The sequence below is a fragment of the Pelecanus crispus genome, chromosome 1, assembly GCF_030463565.1.
Source record: "Pelecanus crispus isolate bPelCri1 chromosome 1, bPelCri1.pri, whole genome shotgun sequence".
NCBI lineage: Eukaryota > Metazoa > Chordata > Aves > Pelecaniformes > Pelecanidae > Pelecanus > Pelecanus crispus.
This window is the reverse complement of record NC_134643.1, coordinates 167,362,843-167,386,436: the sequence shown is the minus strand read 5'-3', so window position 1 is coordinate 167,386,436 and position 23,594 is coordinate 167,362,843. Positions and strand designations below refer to the sequence as shown.

The window sequence follows — 23,594 nt, the reverse complement described above, 5'->3', positions numbered from 1 at the left end:
CTCTTTCCCCCCAGCTCGCTGGCTGCTCCCTTTTGCTTTTAAAGCTCTCGCATCCCCTGGGCACAGCCCAGCTGCAATGCCAACCCAGACGGGACCAGATTCGGCCAGCCGCTGCCTCATGGCTGAACCCCAAAGAGCTCCTTGGTCCACCCCGAGGCAGAAGGCCCTCCACCAGCGAGCGGGGCGACGTTCGACGCCTCTCACCATGCGCGCTACGACCCTCACGTTCCACGTGAGCACCGGTGTCGCGGTTTAACCCCAGCCGGCAACTAAGCGCCACGCAGCATCTAATTACCTTGCTATTCAGTCACATAGTTGGGATTGGGGAACGTGGCGTACCGTTGACCGGCGTTTGGAGATCTGGCGTAGCTTGGACCGAGCCACCTGAACGTGAAAATACAGGCGGGGGTACGTGAGGGATACTGGACTTATTTGAAGGAGAGCTGGACGAGGGCCTATAGAAAGGTATAGAAAGCAGGCTAAGGCATTGGCTCCCGCGCCTTCACGCCTCAGGGCTGTACGCGCGCCCGCACGCGAAGGCGCAGGTGGAAGCCCTCAACGCGCACCTGCTCCCCAAGCGCGCCGCGCGCTCAACGCCTTCCCCCGCGTCGCACGCGCCCACGACCGCCGCCACCGCCCCACCACAGGGAACTGCCGCTCAGCAGCACGTGGGGTTGAGTCACGGCCCTCGGTGCCGTCAGCCGCCCCGTCAGGTAACGCACAGCTCCCCGCCCCCCCCTCCCCCGGCAGCAGGGCTCCGGCGGCTGGGGCTCACAGGCACCCCTCCCACCGCCGCCCTCGGCGGGGAGGAGCGGGCAGACGGGCGGAGCAGCAGCACGGCAGCAGCGAGGGAAGGAGGGAGCCGGCGGCGCCCCGCGAGGTGACGCCTTGCAATCTCCCGCGCTTTGCCTCCCCTCGCCTCCCCTCCCCCACCTCGGCGCCCCGGCGCGGCCCCTCCCTTCCCGCACCGCCCGACCGCGCCTCTGACCAATCCCGCCGAGATCGCCAGCGCCGCCAGCCAATCAGAGTGCCCTTCGGGGCGTTTCCACGCCTCTGCCTCCCACCTCCGGCCCGGAGGCGCACCAATGAGAAAAGAGGAGACCCCCCCCCCCCTCCCGCTTCAGGGACGGGTGTTCAGTCGCTCTCCTCCCCCCCCGCCCACCTCGCCCCGAGCCGCCGGGACGTCATAGAGAAGGCAGGCCAATCGGGGGTGAGGCCCCGCGCGTCGCAGCCAATGGGAGCGTTCGAGAGCGCGGCTGGCGCGGTCGGCCCCAGGGGGGAGCCGGGAGCTGAGCGCGGCGGCGGCTCCGCCCCCTTTTCCTCCGCTGGCGGCGAGGCCGGCGTTCCCCCTCCCCGCCTCCCTGTCCCCGCCCGGCCGGCCGCGCTCTCTTTCCCTTTCGCAGCAATGGCGGCGACGGCGGAGCAGGAGCAGCAGCAGTTCTACCTTCTCCTGGGCAACCTGCTCAGCCCAGACAATGCGGTCCGCAAGCAGGCCGAGGTAACGGGTCCGCCTCGCCCGGGCGCTGGGCGCCGAGCCGGCCTGTCAGACCTCCCAGACCTTGCCGGAGGGAGCGGGGGGGGCAGGGAGGCGGCGGGGCCGGCCGAGCCCCACGTGTGAGCAGCGGCACCAGCTGCTGCCGGCGCGGCCCGGGCCTTGCCCCCCCGCTCGGCGCCGGCCCTCTGCGGGGGCGAGCCGGGCGGTTGCGGCGGTTCCCGCCGACGGGGCGCGGGGGCCGCTCCGGCCCCGGGCGAGGGCGAGGGCTCCGGCCGCTGGCGCCCGCCCGTGCGCCCGAGGGGTCTCCCCCCGCCTCCCCCGGGCCCTGCGCGTCTGGCACCGCTCGGCCCTCGGCCGCCTCCCGCCCGCTCCCCATCGCCGCGGGGCCGCTGTGGACCCCCCCCCCCCCCCCCCCGGGGGCCGTTTCTCCCCGTTGCCCACGGCGAGACGGGGCCTGGGCTGGCTCCGCCCGGGCTGGCCGGCGTGACGGAGCGCGGCCCCGGCTCCGGCGGGGAGGGCAGGGCCGGGCTGGCGGTGGGTGGTGGGGCCGGCCCTCGCTGGATCGGGAGCCCGGGGGGCGGGGGGGTGGCCCAAGCGAGGTCAGGGCCGGTGCCTGCCCTCCGTGGGGTGCGGGGCTCGGAGGGGCGGGATCGAAGCGCTCCGGCGGGCCCCGGGGGGCGGCTGCGCTTGTAGCCGCCTTTCTGCGCTCCCGAAGCGGCCCTCGCAGAGGCTTCGTGCCCCGGGGCTGGGGCAGGAGCGGGGCCGCAGCCGACACCCCCCCCCCATCCCCCCCCCCCCCCCAGGGCTGCTTATCTTTCCACACAGTAGTTTGGTTTTTAACTTCAGAATGGGCCGTGTATTCAAGTGTTTGGCCAGCTAAGAAGTATTTCACTAAAAGAAGCGTTTTCAGTATGCCGAGTTTCTCTGTTATCAGCGAAAACTTTTCAGATGTGTTATTTCAGCTAAAATTCTTTGTGATGGCTAAGCCACGTTAATTCTTTCTCTCTGTCATGCTTAAGACTCCATTGTCAAGCCTAGTGGGGAATCTCTCCCATTGAATTAAATACGAGCGTCTAGGTTTAGCATGAATTCCCACTGCATGGCTGCATCGAGTCTTTTATCACTCTCATCACTTCAGCGGTCAGCAGAGTTCAGCACATTGTTTGGTGAAGAATAAAAAGTATTATTGTTCCTGATGCTGCAGTGCAAGTTCCTGAAATACAAGTTGGGAATGAGAAGGAGGGGAGATGTACATCTTTAGGAACCCAGCGAAGTTCAATATTGATTACTACGAACACTTTCAGCAAGAATTACTCCCACACTCCTGAACATAGGGATGGAATCCCAGCCATTCCCTGGGAGCTCAATTTCTTTCTCTTCTCAACTGCCTGCATGTAACATCAGAACATTTCTCACAACTTTTTGAACTTGATTAAAATTGCAACAAAGCACATTTATTGGACAGCTCTGTCACAATGCCTGTGAAATAAAACATTCTTGGAAAGAAACTCTAAAACTTAGATTCTTACAGCTGGCATATTCTGTCAGAAACTTGCTTGGTACTGAGTTGGAGTTTGTTTAATCTTCAAAGATACATATGCACTACCATCAATCAGAATAAGAAATCTTAATTGTCATAATAAATTACCAAGCTTTTCAAGTCCATTGGTTTTGTATATAGATACAAGCAAGTAAGTAGTATCATTTTTACTTATTTAACTGCACTGAATCTGGCATTGGTTTCTGCATATTTCCAAGATGTATTTGAAGTATTTTTATGGTTTAAGATCATTGAGAGTGGAAGGGTCGTCAGGAGGTGCGATCTCCTGCTCAAAGCCCGTGTCAGCTATCAGGTCAGATCAGGTCACTTGGGGCTTTGTCCTGTTGGGTCATGAAGACCTCCAAGAATGGAGACTGCACAAGCTCTCTGAGCAACCTGCTCTAATGAGGACAGTCAAGCAGGAGCAAAGAGGTCTGAAGCTCTCTATCCAGTCTGAACCTCCTTTCTTCAATTTATGCCTGTTGTCTCTCGTTCTTCCACCATGCATGCAGTGAAGATCCCAGTTCAGTCTTCTTCATGGTTAACAGACTTGTACCTAGAAACACAAATCTGTCTCTCTGTAGTGTAGGTAGATTGACTTTTTTTAAGTTCTCCGTTTCTTGAAGTAAGATTTCTTTGGATGAAAGTATTGCATAGTCTTTAGAATATCTGCTTACTGAAATCATACAGGACTCACATTTGATCTTAAACATCTGCATAGTCCAGTCAGTTTTTTAAAGTGTGCTTGCAGTTGGAAGGCAACACTGAATACTATAGGGATTCAAATAACTGCGGGTAAATTGAATAGCAGGTTTTCATTTGTGTCCAATGGAGACCAGTCAGAATGAGAAATGGATGGACAGGGAACTGAAGGAGACTGACTCAGGTTATTTCTAATAGGTCTGGTCATTGAAATTAGGATGAGGGGCGGTATCTTGAAGGCTAGACTTGATGGAGATGTAGCATCTTAGCCTGTTTGAGTGGGAGTGTAGTGAAAGCTGTAAAAAACAGAAGGGGGGGAGGAAAATCTAATCACCTAAAACCTGTTTTTATTTAAGTATTTATGTATATGGCTCTATGTATGTGCTAGCACACTTGTAACTTATTCTGACCAGGTTGCTGAAACCTGGTTCATTCATTTTATCTCCCATTAAAAATTACTGGAACGTTGTCTGTTGACTATAAAAGCCTGTCTTTCTCTTATTTGTGTGTCTGTCTCCTGATAGAGAGACTTCTATTTACATTGTCTTGGTGATTTTATGCTCTTTTTAAAAATATATTTCTCAGGTTTGGAGGAACGTGAGTACTACATGTAGCTAATAGGTATTTGCTTGCATGCATTCTGAAAGTTAGTCATGCTGTGTGAGAAATTCGTACCTCTGGGTAAGGTAGCTGGGGAGCTAATCGTGAACTAAAAGAATACGGTGAAGATGTGGCAGGATCCAGGTACATAGTTAGGGCGTAGCGAAGGCTGGTAATAAGATGGATGGAGCCAGCAAAGTAGTCCTCCAGTAGCACAGGGGGAAGATTCTGGTTTTGGCCATATGTTGCTCTTGCTTACCTTGCCCTGGTGCTCTTTAGCATCCTCTGAATCCAGTTTACTGAATTGTCAGAACTATGCCAGTGAACAACTGGATAGGGTGCTGTCATTTCTAGTGAGTTTAAACAACTCAAAATAGAATTTCATTATTATCAGAATTGGCAAGAGGGAAGCCAGCTTTTACAGTGCTTCCACTGTCCATGAAAACATAAATTCAGGCCCGTGCTGGGCCTGTGTTTAGGGAACCTTCTTGTTTCTGTATTTGTCTTTACATTTGTAGATAATAGTGCAGGATAAATGTATACATTCATGGAAATAGTTAATCTGAGGAGAATTTGTATTCTGACCCTAAACCTCATTTAATTTTGTAGTCTCCGTGATTAGATTAAATGAAGGGATTCATTGGGGATTCAGTCTCATTGACTGTGAGCGTATATTAGCAACTCAAGAGAATATGATGTAAGAATTGAGTCCGTGAATGAGGCCTACTAGGAAACAGGTACAGAAAGTGGAGGAAGATGGTGTCTAATATTAAATGTGTGAATGAGGAAACTACTTTATTGAAAATAGCAGGTATACTGTCAAGGTGTGTAAATTTGCTAAAGTATTAGAAAGGGCTGCTGCAATGGTAAGAATAGGAAGTTAGGCAGGCAGGAAACTGATTGAATTGAACCTGGGCTTTGTGTAGTAGGCTTGTTCCTTGAGTTCAGGATGGGATAGTGAATATTTGGAAAGGGTGGAATAATTTATCTTCAAGATTGTGTCCACAAAAGAAGTAACTACTTCAGAGTTAGTAAGTATAGAACTATTTCTGAATGTTTTAAGTGGTTGCTCTTCAGCTTGTAATTCCCCTGCTCTTGCCTACACAGGTTTAGTATATTAGAAACAAGCATTTATAGTTTTAAAATGCTCACGTATACCATGTTTTGGATAGCAAAAGTTATTTTGCTGTGTGCCTACTCTAGCTTCTAAGTAACAATCTAATTTAAAAAGCCATAGTGAATATAACATAACTGAACTTCTCATTAAACTTTACATTTTATTAAGAGGGTTTCCCTAAGGGGGAGACTAAATAGTCTCTCTTTCTGAAGTTCAGGCAGGAGTTTAAAAATGAAACGTTCTTATTCAAAATATGTAGTTGAGATGCGTGACTGCCACATGACACTGTAAAGGCTGTAAAAAGGTTCAAAAAATGAAATGAACAAATTTTTGGACTACACATTTGTCAGTGGTTATTAACCTGTTGGTCACAGGTCAGTCTCAGGCTTCAAAAGTTCTTAATCCTTTGATGTGATAGAAGCTATGATGGATTCCCAGGAGGATAGATGTTCTGTATATGTTGTATTTCCAGGAGGACACATGTTCCGTTTAAGTTGTATTTCTTATTTCATAAGTGGCCAGCAATGCATATCTAGATCAGTCCAATATGGCAGGTGTTAGGTAACTAAGACTTTACTCATGATTTTAAAATAGGTCAGAAATTTTTATTTTGATAGGTGTGATTTTTTTTCTATGTTATTTTCTATTAACTGAATGGATACTGAAATGGTTTGAAAAAGAAAGTCAATTCATATTAATGCTTAACACATGCTTTCTAGTAATTATTTACAATAAACTGCATCCCTTTTTATGCAGGAGACGTATGAGAATATTCCAGGTCAATCTAAGATCACGTTCCTCCTACAAGCAATCAGGAATACTGCTGCTGCTGAGGAGGTATGTCTCAATAATCTTTGAATTCTGCAGATTTTCAAGGGAACTTGGAGAAGAGGGGAAGAAATCAGTGCCGGTCATTTTGAGATAAATGAACAAGTTGGGCATTAACTGAATCATCTTAATTTACTGTACATTTGTAGAGGGACCAACTCATCTAGTTTGTTGGATGTCAAGTTCACTAGCGGAGAATTTCTGATGTAGGATATTTAGTTTCAAAAGTAGTGTTTCATAAGTGACTGCTTAGACCTCCATTGTTTTCTGGTTGTGTGTTTTGCTTAATGAATGGGTTCTTTCCTTAAAATGTGTGACTAATATATGACTGTTACTGTGATGTTCCTTCAAGTTACAGTTGAGAAATCCTTTCCATTTTGGGGTCCAGTGCCTATATGTGTTAAACTTGCGCATCACCTGAAACTTCTTGTGCTTCTCAAATCAGAATTGGGGGAAGATAACGTAGCAGTTGTTTTGCATGTTTTATTCAGATGTCTTTTGCGTTTTGTCCTATTTGGGGAGGATATGGTCATTAAGTCATCTAGCAGTGTAACAGACTGAACAGAGAGCAGTCTAAGCACTATATAAAATTTTTCTGTGGGCATGCAGTAGCTGTGCCTTTTAGTTATTCCTTAATTTTGTAAAGGCTCACACACTTAGGCAATCGGGTATAGTCCTTCTTTGTAAGACTGTTATTCACTTGGATATGCAGAGTGAAGAACTACTAAGCTTTCAAGATATTACGATCTTCAGAGTCACTTAAAAGTAAAAAGGTTGGACTTTTTTTTCAAATCTAGAGTTTTACTGAACAACAGAAGGCCATAGCATGTAGAATTTCTGAACAGTATTATCAGGAGAGTATACGTGTGCTGTTTCTCTGGATAATGATCTCTTCTGGTAGATTGTATTCAGTTCAGAGGTAGATGCTATTTGTGCTTTATACTGCTCAGTAAGTATCAGCTTGCTAATACTGATGCTTATCCACCTACAAAGCAGTGTTCTTCTGACAGAATCCTTCAATATTATACTAGCAACTGGTTGCATAAGAGCTGTGTAGTTTCCCCTCCTGCCCCTCCGAGATGTTTCAAATGATAGAATGCCGTAGAGCAGTCTCTCCCATATTTAAATTTGCCATGAAAAATAAGATCTACTGTTGCTCCTTTTTCATCAGAAGATGCTTCTGTTTTGTAATGAATACATTTGATAAGTCTGAGTTGATAACTAAAGTCATGCTTGTGTAAATAAATACTTGCTCCATATACTTACTGATTTTATTCCCTTTACATCAGCTAAGGAAATAGCCCAGTCTAAAACTTGTTCAGAATCTTGCCAATGATTTGGCTTCCAACTTACTCAAGTGCAAAGAAACTTTTCACCTGTAGAAATTACTCTCACCAAAGATGTCAGAGGTCAACATTAGTAGAATAACTTGACATTTAACTCCACTAATGGATAAATCAAAGAAAGGTTTAAATGTTAGCTTATAACTTATGTAGACATTATGTGCTGGACTCAAAAAATCCTGATTAATAAAACCTGTGAACAACCTCTCTTCCCTGTAAATCCAAATACGTAGTAGCCTAATTAGAGCCTAAATGAAGTCATCCCCGAGATTGATATAAACATTGCATTTAAACATGCTGGGAAGCATTCTGCGTGTGTTCAGTATGGTGCTGGTACGAGCAGCTAGGCACTTCGTGTCTGCATATATTTCATGTAGATCCAAATGTTGGGCAGAACACTGCGCATGTCACAGTGGATAGGGCTTTGGGCCTGGTATGTGTCCTCTGAGCCCATCGAGTGTACCGGCATCACTGAACACAGGCTGCTGGAAGAACCCTTAGAACTTTAAAGATCCCTTGCCCAGGCTATGAGAAAGCTGGGTTCATGCTGAAGCCTCTGTATTGTTTTACCCCCTCCCAGGAAAACTAGGCTGAAGAAAATATTCCATCCTGTTCACAGGAGCTGGGCTGCTGTGTTGTAGAGAATACAAGATTCGTAAGACTATTTGGACAGTGGTTGAGGGAATCTGACACTGCAACCTTGTAATTTTGGCATTTAAGTGGAGAAATAGGATTCAGATCCTGCTCCCAGGACCCCTGGCATTTGACGTGGAAAAAAACATTAAGCTAGGTCAGGACTAACTCTTAAAAACTAACTGTTTAACAGGTTTTCTCTTCTAACCAAATGCCTAAACTGTGGAAATAATCACCTTTGCCTTCTGTTCTCATTTCATATTTTCCTGATAGCAGAGTAACACTGTTCACAGAAGTGGAGGGAAGTGCATGACCTAGGGGTTAGAACACTTCTCTGCCAGATGATATGTGAGTTTGTACACCTCAGGCTGAAAAGGGTCTTGAACCTGTGTCTCCAGCTTCCTGAACCTGTAGTCTCACTCTTATGAAGTCAGGACTCTACTTCTTCCTATGCAACTGCATTTTAAAGGGTTGAGCAGAAAGGTGGTATATATTGAGTTTATTTGATGGTTTTTATTCTCAGAATGTGTCTGAGGTGTTAGAGGGTTCTTCCTTTACAGTTTTGATTTACCACCTAAATCTTAGAGAGGAACAGTTCTGCATATTTTCCTGCATTTGTTTTCTTCCTGGTTAGCTCTAGATGGGCAGTTTTCAATTGTGTCCTAATTTACAGTTGACCAATTTCAGGCGCTGTGAAATACAGTTACAAATGCTGTGTAAAACTGTGTTTCTACTGTACTTGCAGCCCTCTTAGAGGGCTCTGACCTTTCCCTTCTCCCTCTCCATATTGTCACATGAAGGGGTTGCATTTCTTAGTCTGAAAACTACTGCTGTGGGCAGCTTCCTGTTCAGCATTTGGAGGGGAAGGCAGGCAGCCCATGGACTTCTGGTGCACCACGGTTCTGCCTTTGAGTTGTATACAGACCTTAGGCACTGTGTGCTTTGAATTCCACATGGGGCTGGATCCCCGAATGAGGTTGTGCAAATCCATCTTTGGACCGTGTCCTAAATATTGATTGCTTCCGTCCATGCATGTTTTCCTCCTTGAGGGCTTAAAAGGAACAGTAAAACAAAAGTAAAAATCCCTGTGACTGTGCTACGCAAGATGGTCAGTCTTTTTCTTAGAAAATGTATGGGATTACCTGGACCCTTTGAATGCCAGTGGAGAACATGGTATCCCAGATTTCTATTCATAATTCTTCTGCTGCCCTGCTCAGCAAGTTGGGTTTCTTCTTGTGCCTTGGTTCCATCATCCGTAAAATCCTAGAACATTTTTAAAACACTATAAATTGTATTAATAAGAAGTGGTATGTTGAAATTTGAGTATTATGACTACTTTTTATGTTAATACCGTTGACATTCCAATTGTATGTGAGCACATCAGTAATTTAGACATGCAGAGGAATCCAATGCTAGGAGAGAATTCTGCTTTTTTATGCTTCATTGGTAGATGGAAGTTCTTTGGGGATGTATACTTTATATTGTTCCTGTTCTCATTAAAAGGCATAGCTGGTAAGTTGGAGCATTTAAAAATGCTTGTTTGGGTACATGTCTTGTAATACTTAAATATAAAAGATCCTTTGGTGTGTGTGGAAAAATACATACTTTCTTCCTTAAAGCAGAAGAAACAGCCCCAGAGCTGCCATTAATCTAGCCATGTTCATCGTAATTAAATTGACAATGGTAATTTTTGTATATAGGTGGATATCTGCTGAGGAAAATATGCCATTTATTATTTAGATGTCAGTTATTTCTTTATCACTCCTTTAAACATTTGAATTTGCTTTAAGGAATTTGGGAATTTATTTCTAAGCTAGTAACAATAACCAGGAGCTAATTCATGTAGTGCTGATCTTGTGTCTTTCTGTATGCCTTGTTACTTGTGTTTTTACTTTGCAATCAGCCTGTGTTTGTCAGTCTTCTAATATTTCAGATTAAATTCTTCAGAGGTGGAAATTCTTATCTTTGAGACTACATGCTTTATGAAAACAAGCTCTATTCCCTGTCTGGCCACCTATTATTACTTCAGGAAAGGAATGAACATAATGTGAGTTCAGTCATTATGAGATGTCAGAGAATATGCACAGAAACACGATGCCCCGAGTAAGGGAAGACTTCAAATCAGAGTTTGTGCCTTGTTTAGTCCCAGCAAACTTGCTCCCCAGTCAAGGCTTCTCCTATGTAAGTTCACCATACTAATGAGGAGAAATTTAATGTTTCACAATATGGGCCCTTCTACGGATGGGAGAAGGGAAGATACCATTATATTGCGGTACCGTTAAAGTTTTTGGATGCATTGTTAGTGGGATTCCCAGAGGCAGTGGGGAAAGAATCTTTCTCCTTTCTAACTCACGTTCCCCATGTGACAACCTATTGCTACAGAACCTTGGCTTATGATGGGGGCTACAGCACAGGTGGGCACTGTGACCCTCTTTGTTCACCTGCTGTCTTCCTTAGATCTACTAGGGAAGATCTAATCCTACATACGTGGTGGCTTTGGTCCACACTGGAGCTGTTGAGGAGGAGGAGGAGATAAGGAACGATCTAGAGTAAGGTCCAATTCCAGGCCTTCCCTTCTGCTGGTATAGAGACACTTTGTGTGCACTACTCTTTAGCTGCGCAGAAGAGAGCTGGGTAGACTGGAAAAAGGCACAGTGAGTCTGGAGACTGCAGAACATAACAAGAATAGTATCTTGCGGGATGTTCTAGCAATACCTGATTTTTACAGGGTACGTTAGAAGTTGAGACTTCGCAGCAGCGTGCTTCTCATTTATAGGTTATGCTGTAGCAGTATAGTTGAGAGATCTTTTGGAAATTGGACTTCATTAGTTCTGGCTGCGCATTGAACATTTTTGAATTCCAAAGGCTGTTATAAATGAAACTGTTTTTCATTCAAGTACACATTAAATAAGAATATCTTAGGAAAAAAAATTGAGTGCATGTTGCATTGGATTATTTTTTTTGGTGAGGATCTAACGTGTATGAGGTTTTGTTACATGTGTTAAACTTTATAAGTTTGGGGGGTGGTTTTTAGTTACTGTTTTTCCTTCTAGAAACACTGGTTAGTGAACATCCTATTTAAGTTATTCAGAGTGCTTCATGTGTCTTTTTGCCTTTACTGCATGTACTGCATTCATTTTGAATTACTCTGCGATGTTTTTTGCTTCTAGTTTTTGTATAATTGTAAATAAATACAGATATGTAAACGATGCTGTTGTAGAATTGCTGTATGCAAGCAGGAAGCATAGAAGACTGTAATACACGGTATTGAGGTTCCTATGCTGAAATTCAAGTTTAAAGAAAAAATGTTTCATCATAGGTCTGCAAAAGGCTGAAATCTTTGGGTGGTGGGTTTTTTTTTTTTTGTTCAGAGTAGAGTTTTATTTGCCTAAATCTAACTGTAGGTTCCTGAATCTCTAGCGTGCAGTTTGGTTGTTTGAGAAAGTGAAGGAGGGTTTACAGGTTAATTGTCTGACAAAGTTGTCCCTTTAAGTCACTTGTTTATCAAAAAAACCTGTCTGGATTAGAATTTCCTCAGCGGGCCATTTAAAATAGATGTGCTTTAAACATCTTTCAACAATGCAGCTAAGTCCTTGACTTGCCACAAAATATATCTGTGGTTCAGCTCTGGAAAAAACCTGAATACCTTATTGGATTTCATGATTATTTCTTTGAAGAGCTGTAATTATCAGAAATATGGTTGTAAGCTGGTGTTTCTTTACTATGTTTTTACTTACTATCGTAATTGTCATCTATTGCTTGAGAGGTGTTCCATTCACCAAACAAGTCTACACAGTGAAAACTGATCATTTGGAAGCATGATGGCAGTCATCTTAGCCCATAAGAGTGTGATTGTCATATCAAAGCGCTTTAACATACATACTTTTTTATTCAATAGGCTAGACAAATGGCAGCTGTCCTTCTACGACGTCTTTTGTCTTCTGCTTTTGAAGAAGTTTACCCAGCTCTTTCACCTGATGATCAGACCTCTATCAAAAGTGGATTATTGTTGATTATTCAGTTGGAAACACAGTCCAGTATGCGGAAAAAGATCTGTGACATCGTTGCTGAACTGGCCAGGAATTTAATAGGTACTTTATATAAGCTGATATTGTGGTAAAATGTTTATGTGTTGATAGCAGTTGTATTTTGTGTAGATGTTTGCACATGATGTTCTAACTGATTACATGGTTTGAAATAAAATCTAATGTTCCTTTACATTATCCTTGATCAGATAAAAATAAGATTCCTTAACTCTGCTTTTTAAATTGCTTGAGTTTAGGTGAGATTGTGTCAAGGTTTAGAAATCCAATTTTGTTTAAATTCTCATGAATGTTATGCTGAACATCTGCATCAGTTTCTTTTTTTGAGTGCTGTTATATAACTGTAGGTAGAGATCATCATCTGTTCCTGATTGCCTTTAGATTTAACATTTCAGCCATGTTTTACACCGTGACTTGGACACATCTTCAGATCAGTTTTTTGGAAATTAATTTTAGTGGTGATGACTGGTTGCCCTGCACAATTGAGATCTCACCTCTCTTAAGTTTGTTTATCCTAAAACTTTGTTGTGTTTAATCTAGATGAAGATGGCAACAACCAGTGGCCAGAAGTTCTGAAATTCTTATTTGACTCCGTCAGCTCTCAGAACGTGGGGCTGCGTGAGGCTGCTCTACATATTTTCTGGTAAGCTTTCAGACTTCGCTACTTTTTTGCAGGTTAGCCATCATGTCTGTAAAAAAGTAAGAAAAACTGTCACAACTTAATTAACAAGCAGTCATATCTATTTCATTTATTCTGTTGTATTGTGGTTTACTTAACTTTTACATGTACAGTTACAGTCTGTAGCTTCAACAATGCATAAGGTTAAACTGTGTGAATTTTTATTAGTGTTTTGGTCTTTTCTTATCCTTAGGAATTTTCCTGGGATTTTCGGGAATCAGCAGCAACACTATTTGGAGGTCATTAAGAGAATGCTCGTCCAGTGTATGCAAGATCAAGAGCATCCATCAGTAAGACCTTTATGTTCATTTTTTTTTAACATGTCCTGAGCATAGAAACTGAATGTAGTAGTCTCAAACATAAAGGTTAAACCATAGACTCCAAACAGAGAATTGCATTGCCTGAAACTGATGTACATCTGGAGTTTTGACTATGCCTACTGCAAAACGAAAGGATCAAATCTTTTTGTGGTCCTAAAGCTGACTGGCTGGCTCCTATTTGAACTGCTTAGGCCCAGACTCTTCCCTAGGAGTTATGCTTGGAGAAACCTAGTTGTAGTGGCCCAAAACAGAGCCAGGGGTTTTAGCCAGCAACATGAGGGGTCAGAAACTCCTTGTTAAGCTCGTTTCTGGCCCTTGTGTTTAGCAGTATAGATACATAGTATCGCTACACATAGTATCTATACGCAGTATGTCTCGGAATTCTGAATATATGACAGCTCTTTGAACTGTTTGTGCATGCTTTGCTGTAAGGGCATGTTAGCAAGCCTTGGTTTTCTGGAAGGCTTCAGATTTATTGATTTGTGCAGAGAATGGTACTTTGAAAATGTTTCTCTTGTTGTGGAAAATGCTGGGCAAGGATTGGAAACCCTGCTGTGGTATATGGGTTCAGTTTGCTGCTCCCCCATGGATTACTTTTTCTGACCTTTGAAAGTCAACAGAGTAACATTTTCTAAAGTACCACAAGTCATGCCTTTAAAGAAGCGTGTTTTAAGCACTTAGGTCACACTGTTTGAAAAATGGGACTTTGACACTTGCATACACACTTGAAATTGGGATGGAAGTTGAAAACAATAGTTTTTTCTTTTTTGTTTTGTTAAAAAAAACACAACCCAAAACACCAAAACAAAAAGCAAACAAAAGTAAGACTAGGGAATACTTGCCACCTTGTAATATGATAAACTTTTTTCTTATATCATGGAGGACATAGATGCTGAAGATCTTCATTATCGCTTTACCTTAATTTGAAGTAAGATGTAAAAGCCCGTGATAAAAAATAATTGCTATATTTATTAGGGAAATGATAATACAAAATGTAGTATAGGCTTAATGTTAAAAGAAAACAAAGGCATGTTTCATTACCAGTTCTTCACGTTTCTTTCTCCAATCCTGCCTGTCTTCTAGATCAAGACTCTGTCTGCTAGAGCTGCAGCTGCGTTTGTGCTTGCTAATGAGCACAACCTTCCCCTTCTTAAACATTTTGCAGATTTGCTGCCTGGAATCTTGCAGGTAAGAAACCACGGAAGTAATGCTTAATGTGCCATTACTGTCTGTATTGAATGTATCCAAATGTAAATTACTGGTCTGCAAATTTGTGTGGCATGTGAATTTTTGCTGAGACCTGGATTAACTCTATCTTAGTTAGCCTGATACAGTGGAAACGGATAAGGAATCTTGTAAGCACAAGTTAATTGACAGGGCTTTAAGGAAAATAGTTCAATGCTGATTAATTTATAGAGTGTTACCTAGATAAATGAGTTAAAATTCTTTGCAAGGTACTTAACTCAAAATCATACAGCTTTTAAATTAACCATGATATTGAAATATACCTTAAATATCGGCTACCCTGAGATTTGAAGTAATCGGTATATTGGGAAATTCATTGACCCATGATATCCTCTATCTTTTCAGTTTAGAGGAAAGCGTAGGATTATTCTGAACAAAGATTCTCAGAGTAACCACAACAGTGTGGACAAATGATCTTTATTGTTTGATAAATTAGGAATTCGCAAACAAAATGCCTTTTTAGGCCTCATATAATTTCTGAGGCTGGATTAAGTCTCTTTTAGGATGGATGAATTTGAGCAAAAGTTGGAATTCTCATAAAAGGTTGTTTACTTTTGGGGGGAAGCCTATTGTAAACCAAACCAGAGACAGGAATGGTTTGAGCTCTGAAGGATGACAATTTCACTGTATAGTTCCCTTTCTGTATTAAGAAAAAAGTGGAAATAACTAAGTACCTGTGATAAAAGTGGTAGTGAACTTTTAGCGATTTTAAATCAGACTAAATTTAGGTTAAATACTGACTTCTTGCTACAGTCAGTACAGCAGGTTCCTGTTGACAGTGTAAGCTATAAACCTTGTCTGTGTGCACTTTGTGGCAAGCTGAAGAAAAATTGTGCCAAGTTTGCTGGCCTCTGCAATTGATGGAATTCTACTTGATCTTAAATGGGAACTGAGAGGAATTTATTAAAATCAACTGAACTTGAAAATGGGCTCTAGTGTGTACAAGATAAGTATTTTGATATTGAGGTCACTATTTGGTGGTTAGTCCCTGCCTGTGACTTTGGCAGTGACAGTTGTGTTGTTCAAAACCTGTGACTGCCTGAGAGGACCTTGGCCACTGAGTGCTGTATGAGTGGGAGTGAGGCAGGATTTGGGGGGGCATGTTATTCATCTTGATGTTTGGCAATTAAATAGTATGCTGTTTTTAGACTTCAGACTAATAGCCGACTTTGTGTGATATAAGTTTCAGTGCTACAAGTTTCAATGCTACTATTTTAGGCTGTACAAGCACATGCACTTGGCTTGCATTTTCAAGCTTTATTTTGCGAATAGAGCACAGAACTATGCTATGAAATCTGTCTTTTTAAAGTACTTACTGCAAGGAGGACTAGATTTTCTGGCTGTGGTAACACAAGATGGATATAAAGATCTGAGTTTATAAATAGGAGATGGGATGTGTTATAATAGTGGTGAGTGACCTTTGGAGACAGTTGGATGCTTTTTTTGTTGCTGTTCAAGTTCATTTTGTTGAAATATTGTCATGGTAAAAAAGCTAAAAATAAAATTCTAACTTGGCAATTCAGTCCTTTCAGTACAACTTCTATAATAGTTATGGTGGAAGCTGGACTTTCAGAACTAATAGTTGAAACTTGTATCCAACAGATTTATCTTGCAGTGGAGGTAAAAGCAGCTGGAACTTCAGCTGACTTCTGCGGTTGTTGGTGTTCGATACTACAGAGAAGTGCCTCTGCCTTTTAGGGATCACCGTGTATTTTGAACTTCTTTCTTCAGAAACCTAGTCTTGCTTTAAAAAACTGTCAAAGTTGCAAGGCGTATAAAATACAGAATTTTACAGAAACTTCCAGTAAATACTATGTTATCCTTTGCCAGAATCAGAGGAAGATTGGTAACTATTAGGCCAAAAGGCCTTAACCAAGATAGATTCCGCCCCCCAAAACATTTCTGATACTAGAAGATGCTGCTTCTATGTTGAAAGCATGGACTGTTTAAGTGGCTTTATTAAAAGCATTGGATTCTAGATTTAAGTATTAAAAAACACCTAACTATTCACTTTAAAAATTTTTTTCTATGTTAGGAAGACATCAAATACTTTGCTAATGAAAATTCCTTTCAGAACCCTAAAAGTGTGTTAAAAGACTTTTTTCTTTGGAGGTTTGGGTTTTCGTGTCCTAATTCTAGAAGAGTTTTAATGCCATTGAATAACTGTGTGCTGTTTTGGTACTAGAGTATCAACCTGGTCAGTGTAAAAGTAAGTTTTAAATTACTTTTCAGAATGTAGCTATGGGTTAGGAAAGATACTTGCAAAAAACTTGATTTATTTTTCTCTTTCCTGTGTCCTGTGACTGAAGGCTTGAAAGGTCTGTTTTAATTTGGTGGCTCTCCAGAGTTGTCTGGAAAAAAATAAATTATTTAATCTTGAGATTCATGGCGTTTGTACGGGTAAGAATTTCAAAGCTGTTCTCATGTAACAGGTAAAAAAGGAGTTAGGCTCGTTTTCCTTCTTTTGGGCAGAGTTGCGTTGAGGAGGTTTTTTTATTTAAAATGCATTTTGAAGTTGTGCTTGTCAAAACATAGTGTGGTTTTTTTACATGTTGGCGCCTCTGATGTGTGACCTTAATTTTTTCTGAGTGTCTGTCTACTGTGTTAGATTTAAACTAATAATGGTCCAAATTGATGGCATATAACATTGCGAGCTGTACCTTGTGGAAAACTTGTAGTTTTGGACCCTGCATATTCTCTCTTTGTAGTTGTTATGTATTTACGCACGCCGGCTACCGTACCAGGGTCCAGCCCTAGGATCCTGCTGAAAATGCAAAGTCTGAGTAAAGGCTTCCAATTAGTCTTATATTAGTTCTCAGGTTGCAGCTCGAGCTGGGTGCCTATGGAGAGGGACCACTACCCCAATTCATGCCTCTCGATTATACCACCCATCACCCAATCCCCAAGTCCAATCACTTAATTCTGGTCGGCGGGCTCTTGAGTTCTCACTGGTTTGCACTGTTGCTGGGCTGGCTGCCTTCTGAAGTTACTTCATTCTCTTGGAATTATCTCCTTGGTCCTTACCTTCTTCATTCTGCTCGTATCTGCCGGATTCAGCTAGTTCTTTGTTAGCGGCATTAGTCTTACCAAAAAGTTTACTCTGGGTCAGTTCTTGGGGCCTAAGGCTTCAACTACTTTAGCTGCTAATGCTAAGGCACTGATGGCAAATGAGACTATTCAGAGAGAAGAATACAGTTAATCAAATTTCTTCTGTAACAGTGGTCCCATTCATAGTATTATTTGTTCTTATTTAAGCTTATCTTCATCTTATCTCTTTATAGGCCGTAAATGATTCCTGCTACCAAAACGATGATTCAGTCCTGAAATCCCTTGTAGAAATTGCAGATTCTGTTCCCAAGTATTTACGACCACATTTAGAACCTACGTTGCAACTAAGTCTGAAGGTAAAGCTAGGAATTTTTTTTTAAAAAAAATCACTCTTTCTGCCCCAAAAGTTCTGTTCTAACCATTTGCTCTAATCTTCTGGATTGTAGTTGTGTGCAGATGCCAGTCTCAGTAACATGCAGCGTCAGTTGGCGCTTGAAGTAATTGTGACCTTGTCAGAAACTGCGGCTGCTATGCTGAGGAGGCATACAAACATTGTTGCACAAGCCAGTAAGTATTTTACTCATTTTCTTTGTTGAAACAGTGTGTCTTCCTTTACAGTGTTAAACTGACTTTGCAGGTGGTCAGTGGCAAAACCATGTCTAACTCGGAGTGTGCTGGTGCTGGTAACGTTAGGTGACACTGAATTGAGTTTTCTTATGGAGAAAACCCCTTCTTACTATGACTCTTCATAAATTAATCTGTACTTATGCAGCCACCAACAATTTGAATAAAAACACAGTACATTCTTCATTAGGTATTTCCAAGGAAAATACTACTTTCATGCTTTTCTGCTGGCTTTGGAAATTCGTACTGTAAAAAAAAAAAAAATTGATGTATTTAGTTCTGAAGTTCTGCGTTTGAAGTTTGGTATGTAGGCCAGATACTCTGTGGTGCTGGCAACTGAAGACTGAAGGAATTCAGCTTGCATGTTGAGCTTCAGTGTTGAGTTAAAGCTGTGAATTAAAAATCAGATGCTTATATAAATACTTAGAGATAGTCTAATTAGTCTATCTAACATGCGGATGGTAAATTCTTTGGAGGGGCACTTTTTTAATCATGCATTATTATTTGCGATACTAAAAATAACTGTCTTCTGGACAGCCCCAGCAGCAATGCTGTATGCACTGGTATTTCTCAGCCTTTTAAACCCTTTTTGTGAGTAGATCAGGGCACTGAGACAGCAGCGTAGCCTGCTTTTTGGAAGGATTCTTTTCCCTCCCTGTCACACTTGTATCTGTCTAGATTCTTGCTTGTTTTCTGGAACTTGCATAAAGACAGTCTGTTAAAAGGCAACTTTTTTTACTTGTGTTCTCGGGCTGGGGCAAGTTGTGTATTTACATGTCACTAAAATATCGTAAAACTTCTGGAAAACGTTGTAAACCGGATCTGCTTGGCTTAAGTGTTTAAACTATTGACTAGAAGTTTTGTTTACTTGTAGGATATTTTTTTTAAAGAACAGATTCTTTCAGAACATATTTTGAAATTTGAAAACATTTAGAATGCTGTGTAGCTTGTTGGGAATATTAACGCTTGACACTTGCTGTCCCCCAAATCATTACAAGCTTCTTATCTGGTCAGGCAGCGTAGTGAAGTGCCTCCTATCACTTTAGAATGTATTACTTTTATATTGGGTTGCTAGTTGCTGTTTAGGAATGAAATATGTGTATTAAGATATTGTATTAAGATAAGGTACCATGTGGGAATGAAATGTCTTCGGTTTGCAACCCATTGTGAAATTGCTCTTAGAATTAATGAGTCACTAAGGTGAAAGACATTTATTTTGCAGAGCTAGTAAAGCAATTATGTTCAGAGAATGATAAAAAGGTAGCCAACAAGGATTGCTTTTGTCTTGTGCCTTGGTTTTAAAGGCTTTGTATTTTCATTCAACTAAAAAGTTGATAGATCACTTGATCCTTGCAAACGAGAACTGGGTCTTAGGCAAAACTGTCATCTTATGCTGGTTTTACTGAACGTGATGCTCATTTAGGAGTAAGTCTGTGTCCTGTGTACCAGTTTCCTGCTCAGGAATTCCGTTTGGGTTCAGACTTCCCTCCTTGAGCTGAGTATTCAAGATAGCAGAGTGGTTTATTGCTCTTTCTGTAGAAACTCGAGCTGCAGCCTATCTTTTGGCTGTAGTTTTGCTCAGTCTCCAGAAAATGGAGAGTCACAGCACGCTCTGACAAGAAGGCGGCTTAGTGGGCTCATCCTCAACTTGTTTGTAAACAGTCTGTATGTTGGCAGTAGTTAAATTTTGAGGGCTAGTTGGGTCAATGTTGAAACTTTAATGCACAACTCTACATTTTAAAAAAGTTCTTTGTGAAACTATACTTACTGGCAACTACATTCATATTAAACATCAAGAAGAAACAGCATGTTTACAAGCTTTTGCAGGTTCTGGATATAATGAGAGCCACACAGCTTTGGATGACAGTTTGTTCTCAGCCTTGCTTGTTAGTAGCAACGAACACTACGACATCAGTTTTTGGAACTGTGTAGCATTTGTGGCAGATGATGGTTGATTTCCATATTTCAGAGGTGTGATGATACATCATTTCCACATGTGTGCTTATGAGTGTCTGTATCTGAAAAGCTTCTGGGCTATACTTTTCTTTTGGAGGAAATTCTTTTCAGGGACTAGTAAGTATATAGAAGTCTGACATGTGAGCATCATGCTAGAGAGTTCAGAGCGTCCATTAAGTTCTATCTGAAGGTTTTTGCAGCCATGGTATAATCTGTGGCTGAAGATATGTAGCCATGTCAAACAAATCAATCCATAAGCTGATCTTTTCTTGATACTTGCCCCACGATGGTGTCAGAGAGCCGTGTTTTCTTCTATGATCAGTTGACCGTAAGTTTCTCATCTGTCCAGATGTATGGTGAGGTGAGTTTCCTTAGGGTTGTGCCTCTATCTTAGATTACAGTAGTGTAAGTATATTATGAAATGCACCAGTTAGAGTATACCTAACCAGTTGCAGTAAATCTCATCAGCAGCATGGACTACTGTGTGCCTACTAGTTTTTGTGGTAGGTTGCTGTAAAGGACTGTTAACTATGACGCCTATCTTCAAGATGTGTGGTAGACTGTCCTAAAAAGATTCTTAAAGGTTGAATATTTGATTGAAAACTTTTGTTTCCAGGGCAAAGTGAAGCTTTTTTGCATAAATGATGTTGAATTCGAACTGCTCCGAGTGGTTAGTGTAATACAAAGTAAAAAATACTACGAGCATCTTTGCTCTGAAAGTGCAAGGTATACTTTTCATCCCTTGGGCTTCTGAACTGCACAGGAACAAGCAGGCTTACAGTTGACAAATCACTCCACTCCTCCCTCCTGTGAGAAAAACTCAGAAGAATAGGTGTTGCTTATTGCATAGTAGTTGAATGTTACGATAAAGTTTGTGTAATAGCCTCTGTAGAGACTTATACTGAGAAGAGCAGACAGAATCAATCCACAGAGGTAGAAATAGAAAACTGGTGGATTATGATGTGCAAGATACTTAATGATACAAATAAAACTTACATTAAGGGGGGAAAAATCTCTAGTTCTAAACAATTACCTTATTGTAAAAGTAAAGCTTTTTGCTAAGTGACCACTGTATAGACAATTAACAAAATTATCATGTTAGTGAAACTAAGGGTTGAGTATTATTCTTCCATAATGAATATAGTCTTTCATCAATAAATGTTGAAAGGATGATGTCAGAGTTTCAGCAAAATGAGTGAAGTATATCTGAGTTCTTAAAGCATATAATACTATTTTTAACTCTTCCAAGGAACTTAGACTTTATTAAGGAATTCACTTTTTACAATCTTCATGATTTAAAAAATCTTACATTGCACTATGAGTTTTGGTAAGAAATACACTCAACTTTTTTTACTCTTGATTTGAATGTTCTGAACATACTTCTCTGAAAATCTTTTCTGAATTACTGGCTGATGCGGTTTGACAGACTTGGCTGTCTGCTGCTGGAAGAAGAGTTACTTTTCTTCAATGATTTTTGAAAGGAGAGAACTTAAAATTTATGCTTGTTATTTGAGAGTCTATTTTAAGAAAGTAACCGGAGTCTAAAACTTACTTTTTTCAGTTCCTCAAATGTTAGCAATGATGGTTGACTTGGAAGAAGATGAAGATTGGGCAAATGCAGATGAGCTTGAAGATGATGATTTTGACAGGTAATTATGAAACTAGTTGTTTCAATCTATTGTCAAGACTGTGTTGCTAAAGGCAGATTTTAAGTGCAAGATGCAAATCCTGCAGTGCATTACTTCTTCTTTACTCAAATAACTCTTCTAATGTCATTCCCTCGGTCATGAGCAGTATATATGACTGTTCTCAGAGTTCATCTGTAGGTTATTTAGGTACTGTTCAGCAAGTAAGTAAATTCTTTCAGTATTCATGTATTGCTGTAACTTATTTCTACAAGTTGCATGTCTTCCTCATCTGCTGGTTTGCACTGTTTTAACTTTTCAAACTTTTGTTTCTTCTGTCATTTATGTTACTCAGTTCAGAAGTCAGTGCTTCCTAACCCTTTAAATTGAGGGCTTATCCCGAAGTTAGCTGGAACCAAAGCTGAAGGATACTGAGCTGTTTAATCATCTACAACCAATCTCTTTGTATTTTCTGTATCTATGCTCTTGAAAAGGTGGTGTTAAAGAAAAAAAGCTGCCTACCTTTGAAAGGACATCAGAATGCATAGTGGAATTCCTTGCTGGATTTCATCTAGCTCAAAAATATTATGATTTTGCTATTATTTTAAATCCCTTGGTATGGCTAGCAGTAGCTTATCTTGTTGTGTCTTAGGCAAGAAAGATCTACTAAAGATGTCCAGTCTTTCTGATTTGCTTATTCCTGCATGCTTTGTAGCTTGCTTCAGCTTTTCACTAGAATGACAGTGGTTTGTCTACAGCATCCTGTTACATCTACTCTTGTCCAAATATAGTTAGAATGAAGTGGGAGCAAGCAGAAATATGTGTAGGAGATAGTTATCCCCACAATTCTCTAAAGACATGGACGTTCATTTACCAATCTAGACACTTTTTTGCCACATCTGGCATCTCCTTCAAGATTCAGATGTAAATAGTGTTTCGAAATAATTTGTTACAGAACACATTGAGATCTTCATAGGAACATAGGCAATAGAAGAGATGGTGATTTACCACTGAACTGTATAGCAACTTCTACTAGATATCAGGCCTGTAAAGACACTTGCAAAATGGATGCATAGGAATTTATGGAAGAACCTGTTTAATTTCTGCTTGACTTGGAATACTTTTTTTGTTCCCCTTGATTATGGGATTGAAAGTATGCTGTCCTTTCTTCCCCCTCTCACATGGTAGGCCAGACCCTTTTAACCTGTTTTGTTTTCTCAACTTTGAAATTTTGCCATACAGGTAGAACTGTCAGATACCACTGCATTCAGGTTTGTCAAGTATTTCAATCTTTTCATTCAGCTAAATTTCAAGGGGAAATACAATATTAAAGTTCAAATCCTCATCAAGCCTTTCAGGGTGTGGAAGGTTATTCAGATGGCCTGCTTTAGGCAGCTTAGTAAGTACTCTGAACCATCCCCCTGAGGCATGCCACTTTCTCTTTACTGTCAGCAGAGTAACTTTGTTCTTCTAAACACAAGTTAGCTGCCTATGGATTTTAGAGTGAAAATTTTCCTTTTTTTGTTACCAGTTGCAAGTAGAGCAAGCAAAGATCAGAAACAAGTTATGCTCAGCAACCTTAGCCTAAAGGAGAAACGTAGCTCCTTTGGCCCTCCAAGTAGTAGGAGAGCTGGAGTCTTAGACACAAAATACTGGACCTCAGCTAGTCTCTGGTGATTGTGTGTGTGGTGAGTTTTTTCTTCTAGCAGGTTCACTCATGTTACTATGCGTTTCGCAACACTGAAGTTCACCTTTGTGGACAGTTGATTAGCTGATGTGTGTGCTAACTTCTTCTG

The 23,594-nt window shown here is 41.5% G+C and overlaps 1 protein-coding gene across 1 annotated transcript in view; it reads left to right on the top strand.

The window, feature by feature from the left end:
- Positions 1-1,405: 1,405 nt before the first annotated feature.
- The window catches only part of IPO5 (importin 5), a 44,996-nt gene continuing 22,807 nt past the window's right edge, over positions 1,406-23,594 (top strand). Inside the window, exons 1-9 of the mRNA XM_075705877.1 lie at positions 1,406-1,498; positions 6,211-6,291; positions 12,157-12,349; positions 12,842-12,944; positions 13,174-13,270; positions 14,384-14,488; positions 17,827-17,949; positions 18,040-18,160; positions 21,735-21,822. Coding sequence (XP_075561992.1) covers positions 1,406-1,498; positions 6,211-6,291; positions 12,157-12,349; positions 12,842-12,944; positions 13,174-13,270; positions 14,384-14,488; positions 17,827-17,949; positions 18,040-18,160; positions 21,735-21,822 — 1,004 coding nt within the window. The remainder of the gene's footprint in view (positions 1,499-6,210; positions 6,292-12,156; positions 12,350-12,841; positions 12,945-13,173; positions 13,271-14,383; positions 14,489-17,826; positions 17,950-18,039; positions 18,161-21,734; positions 21,823-23,594) is intronic.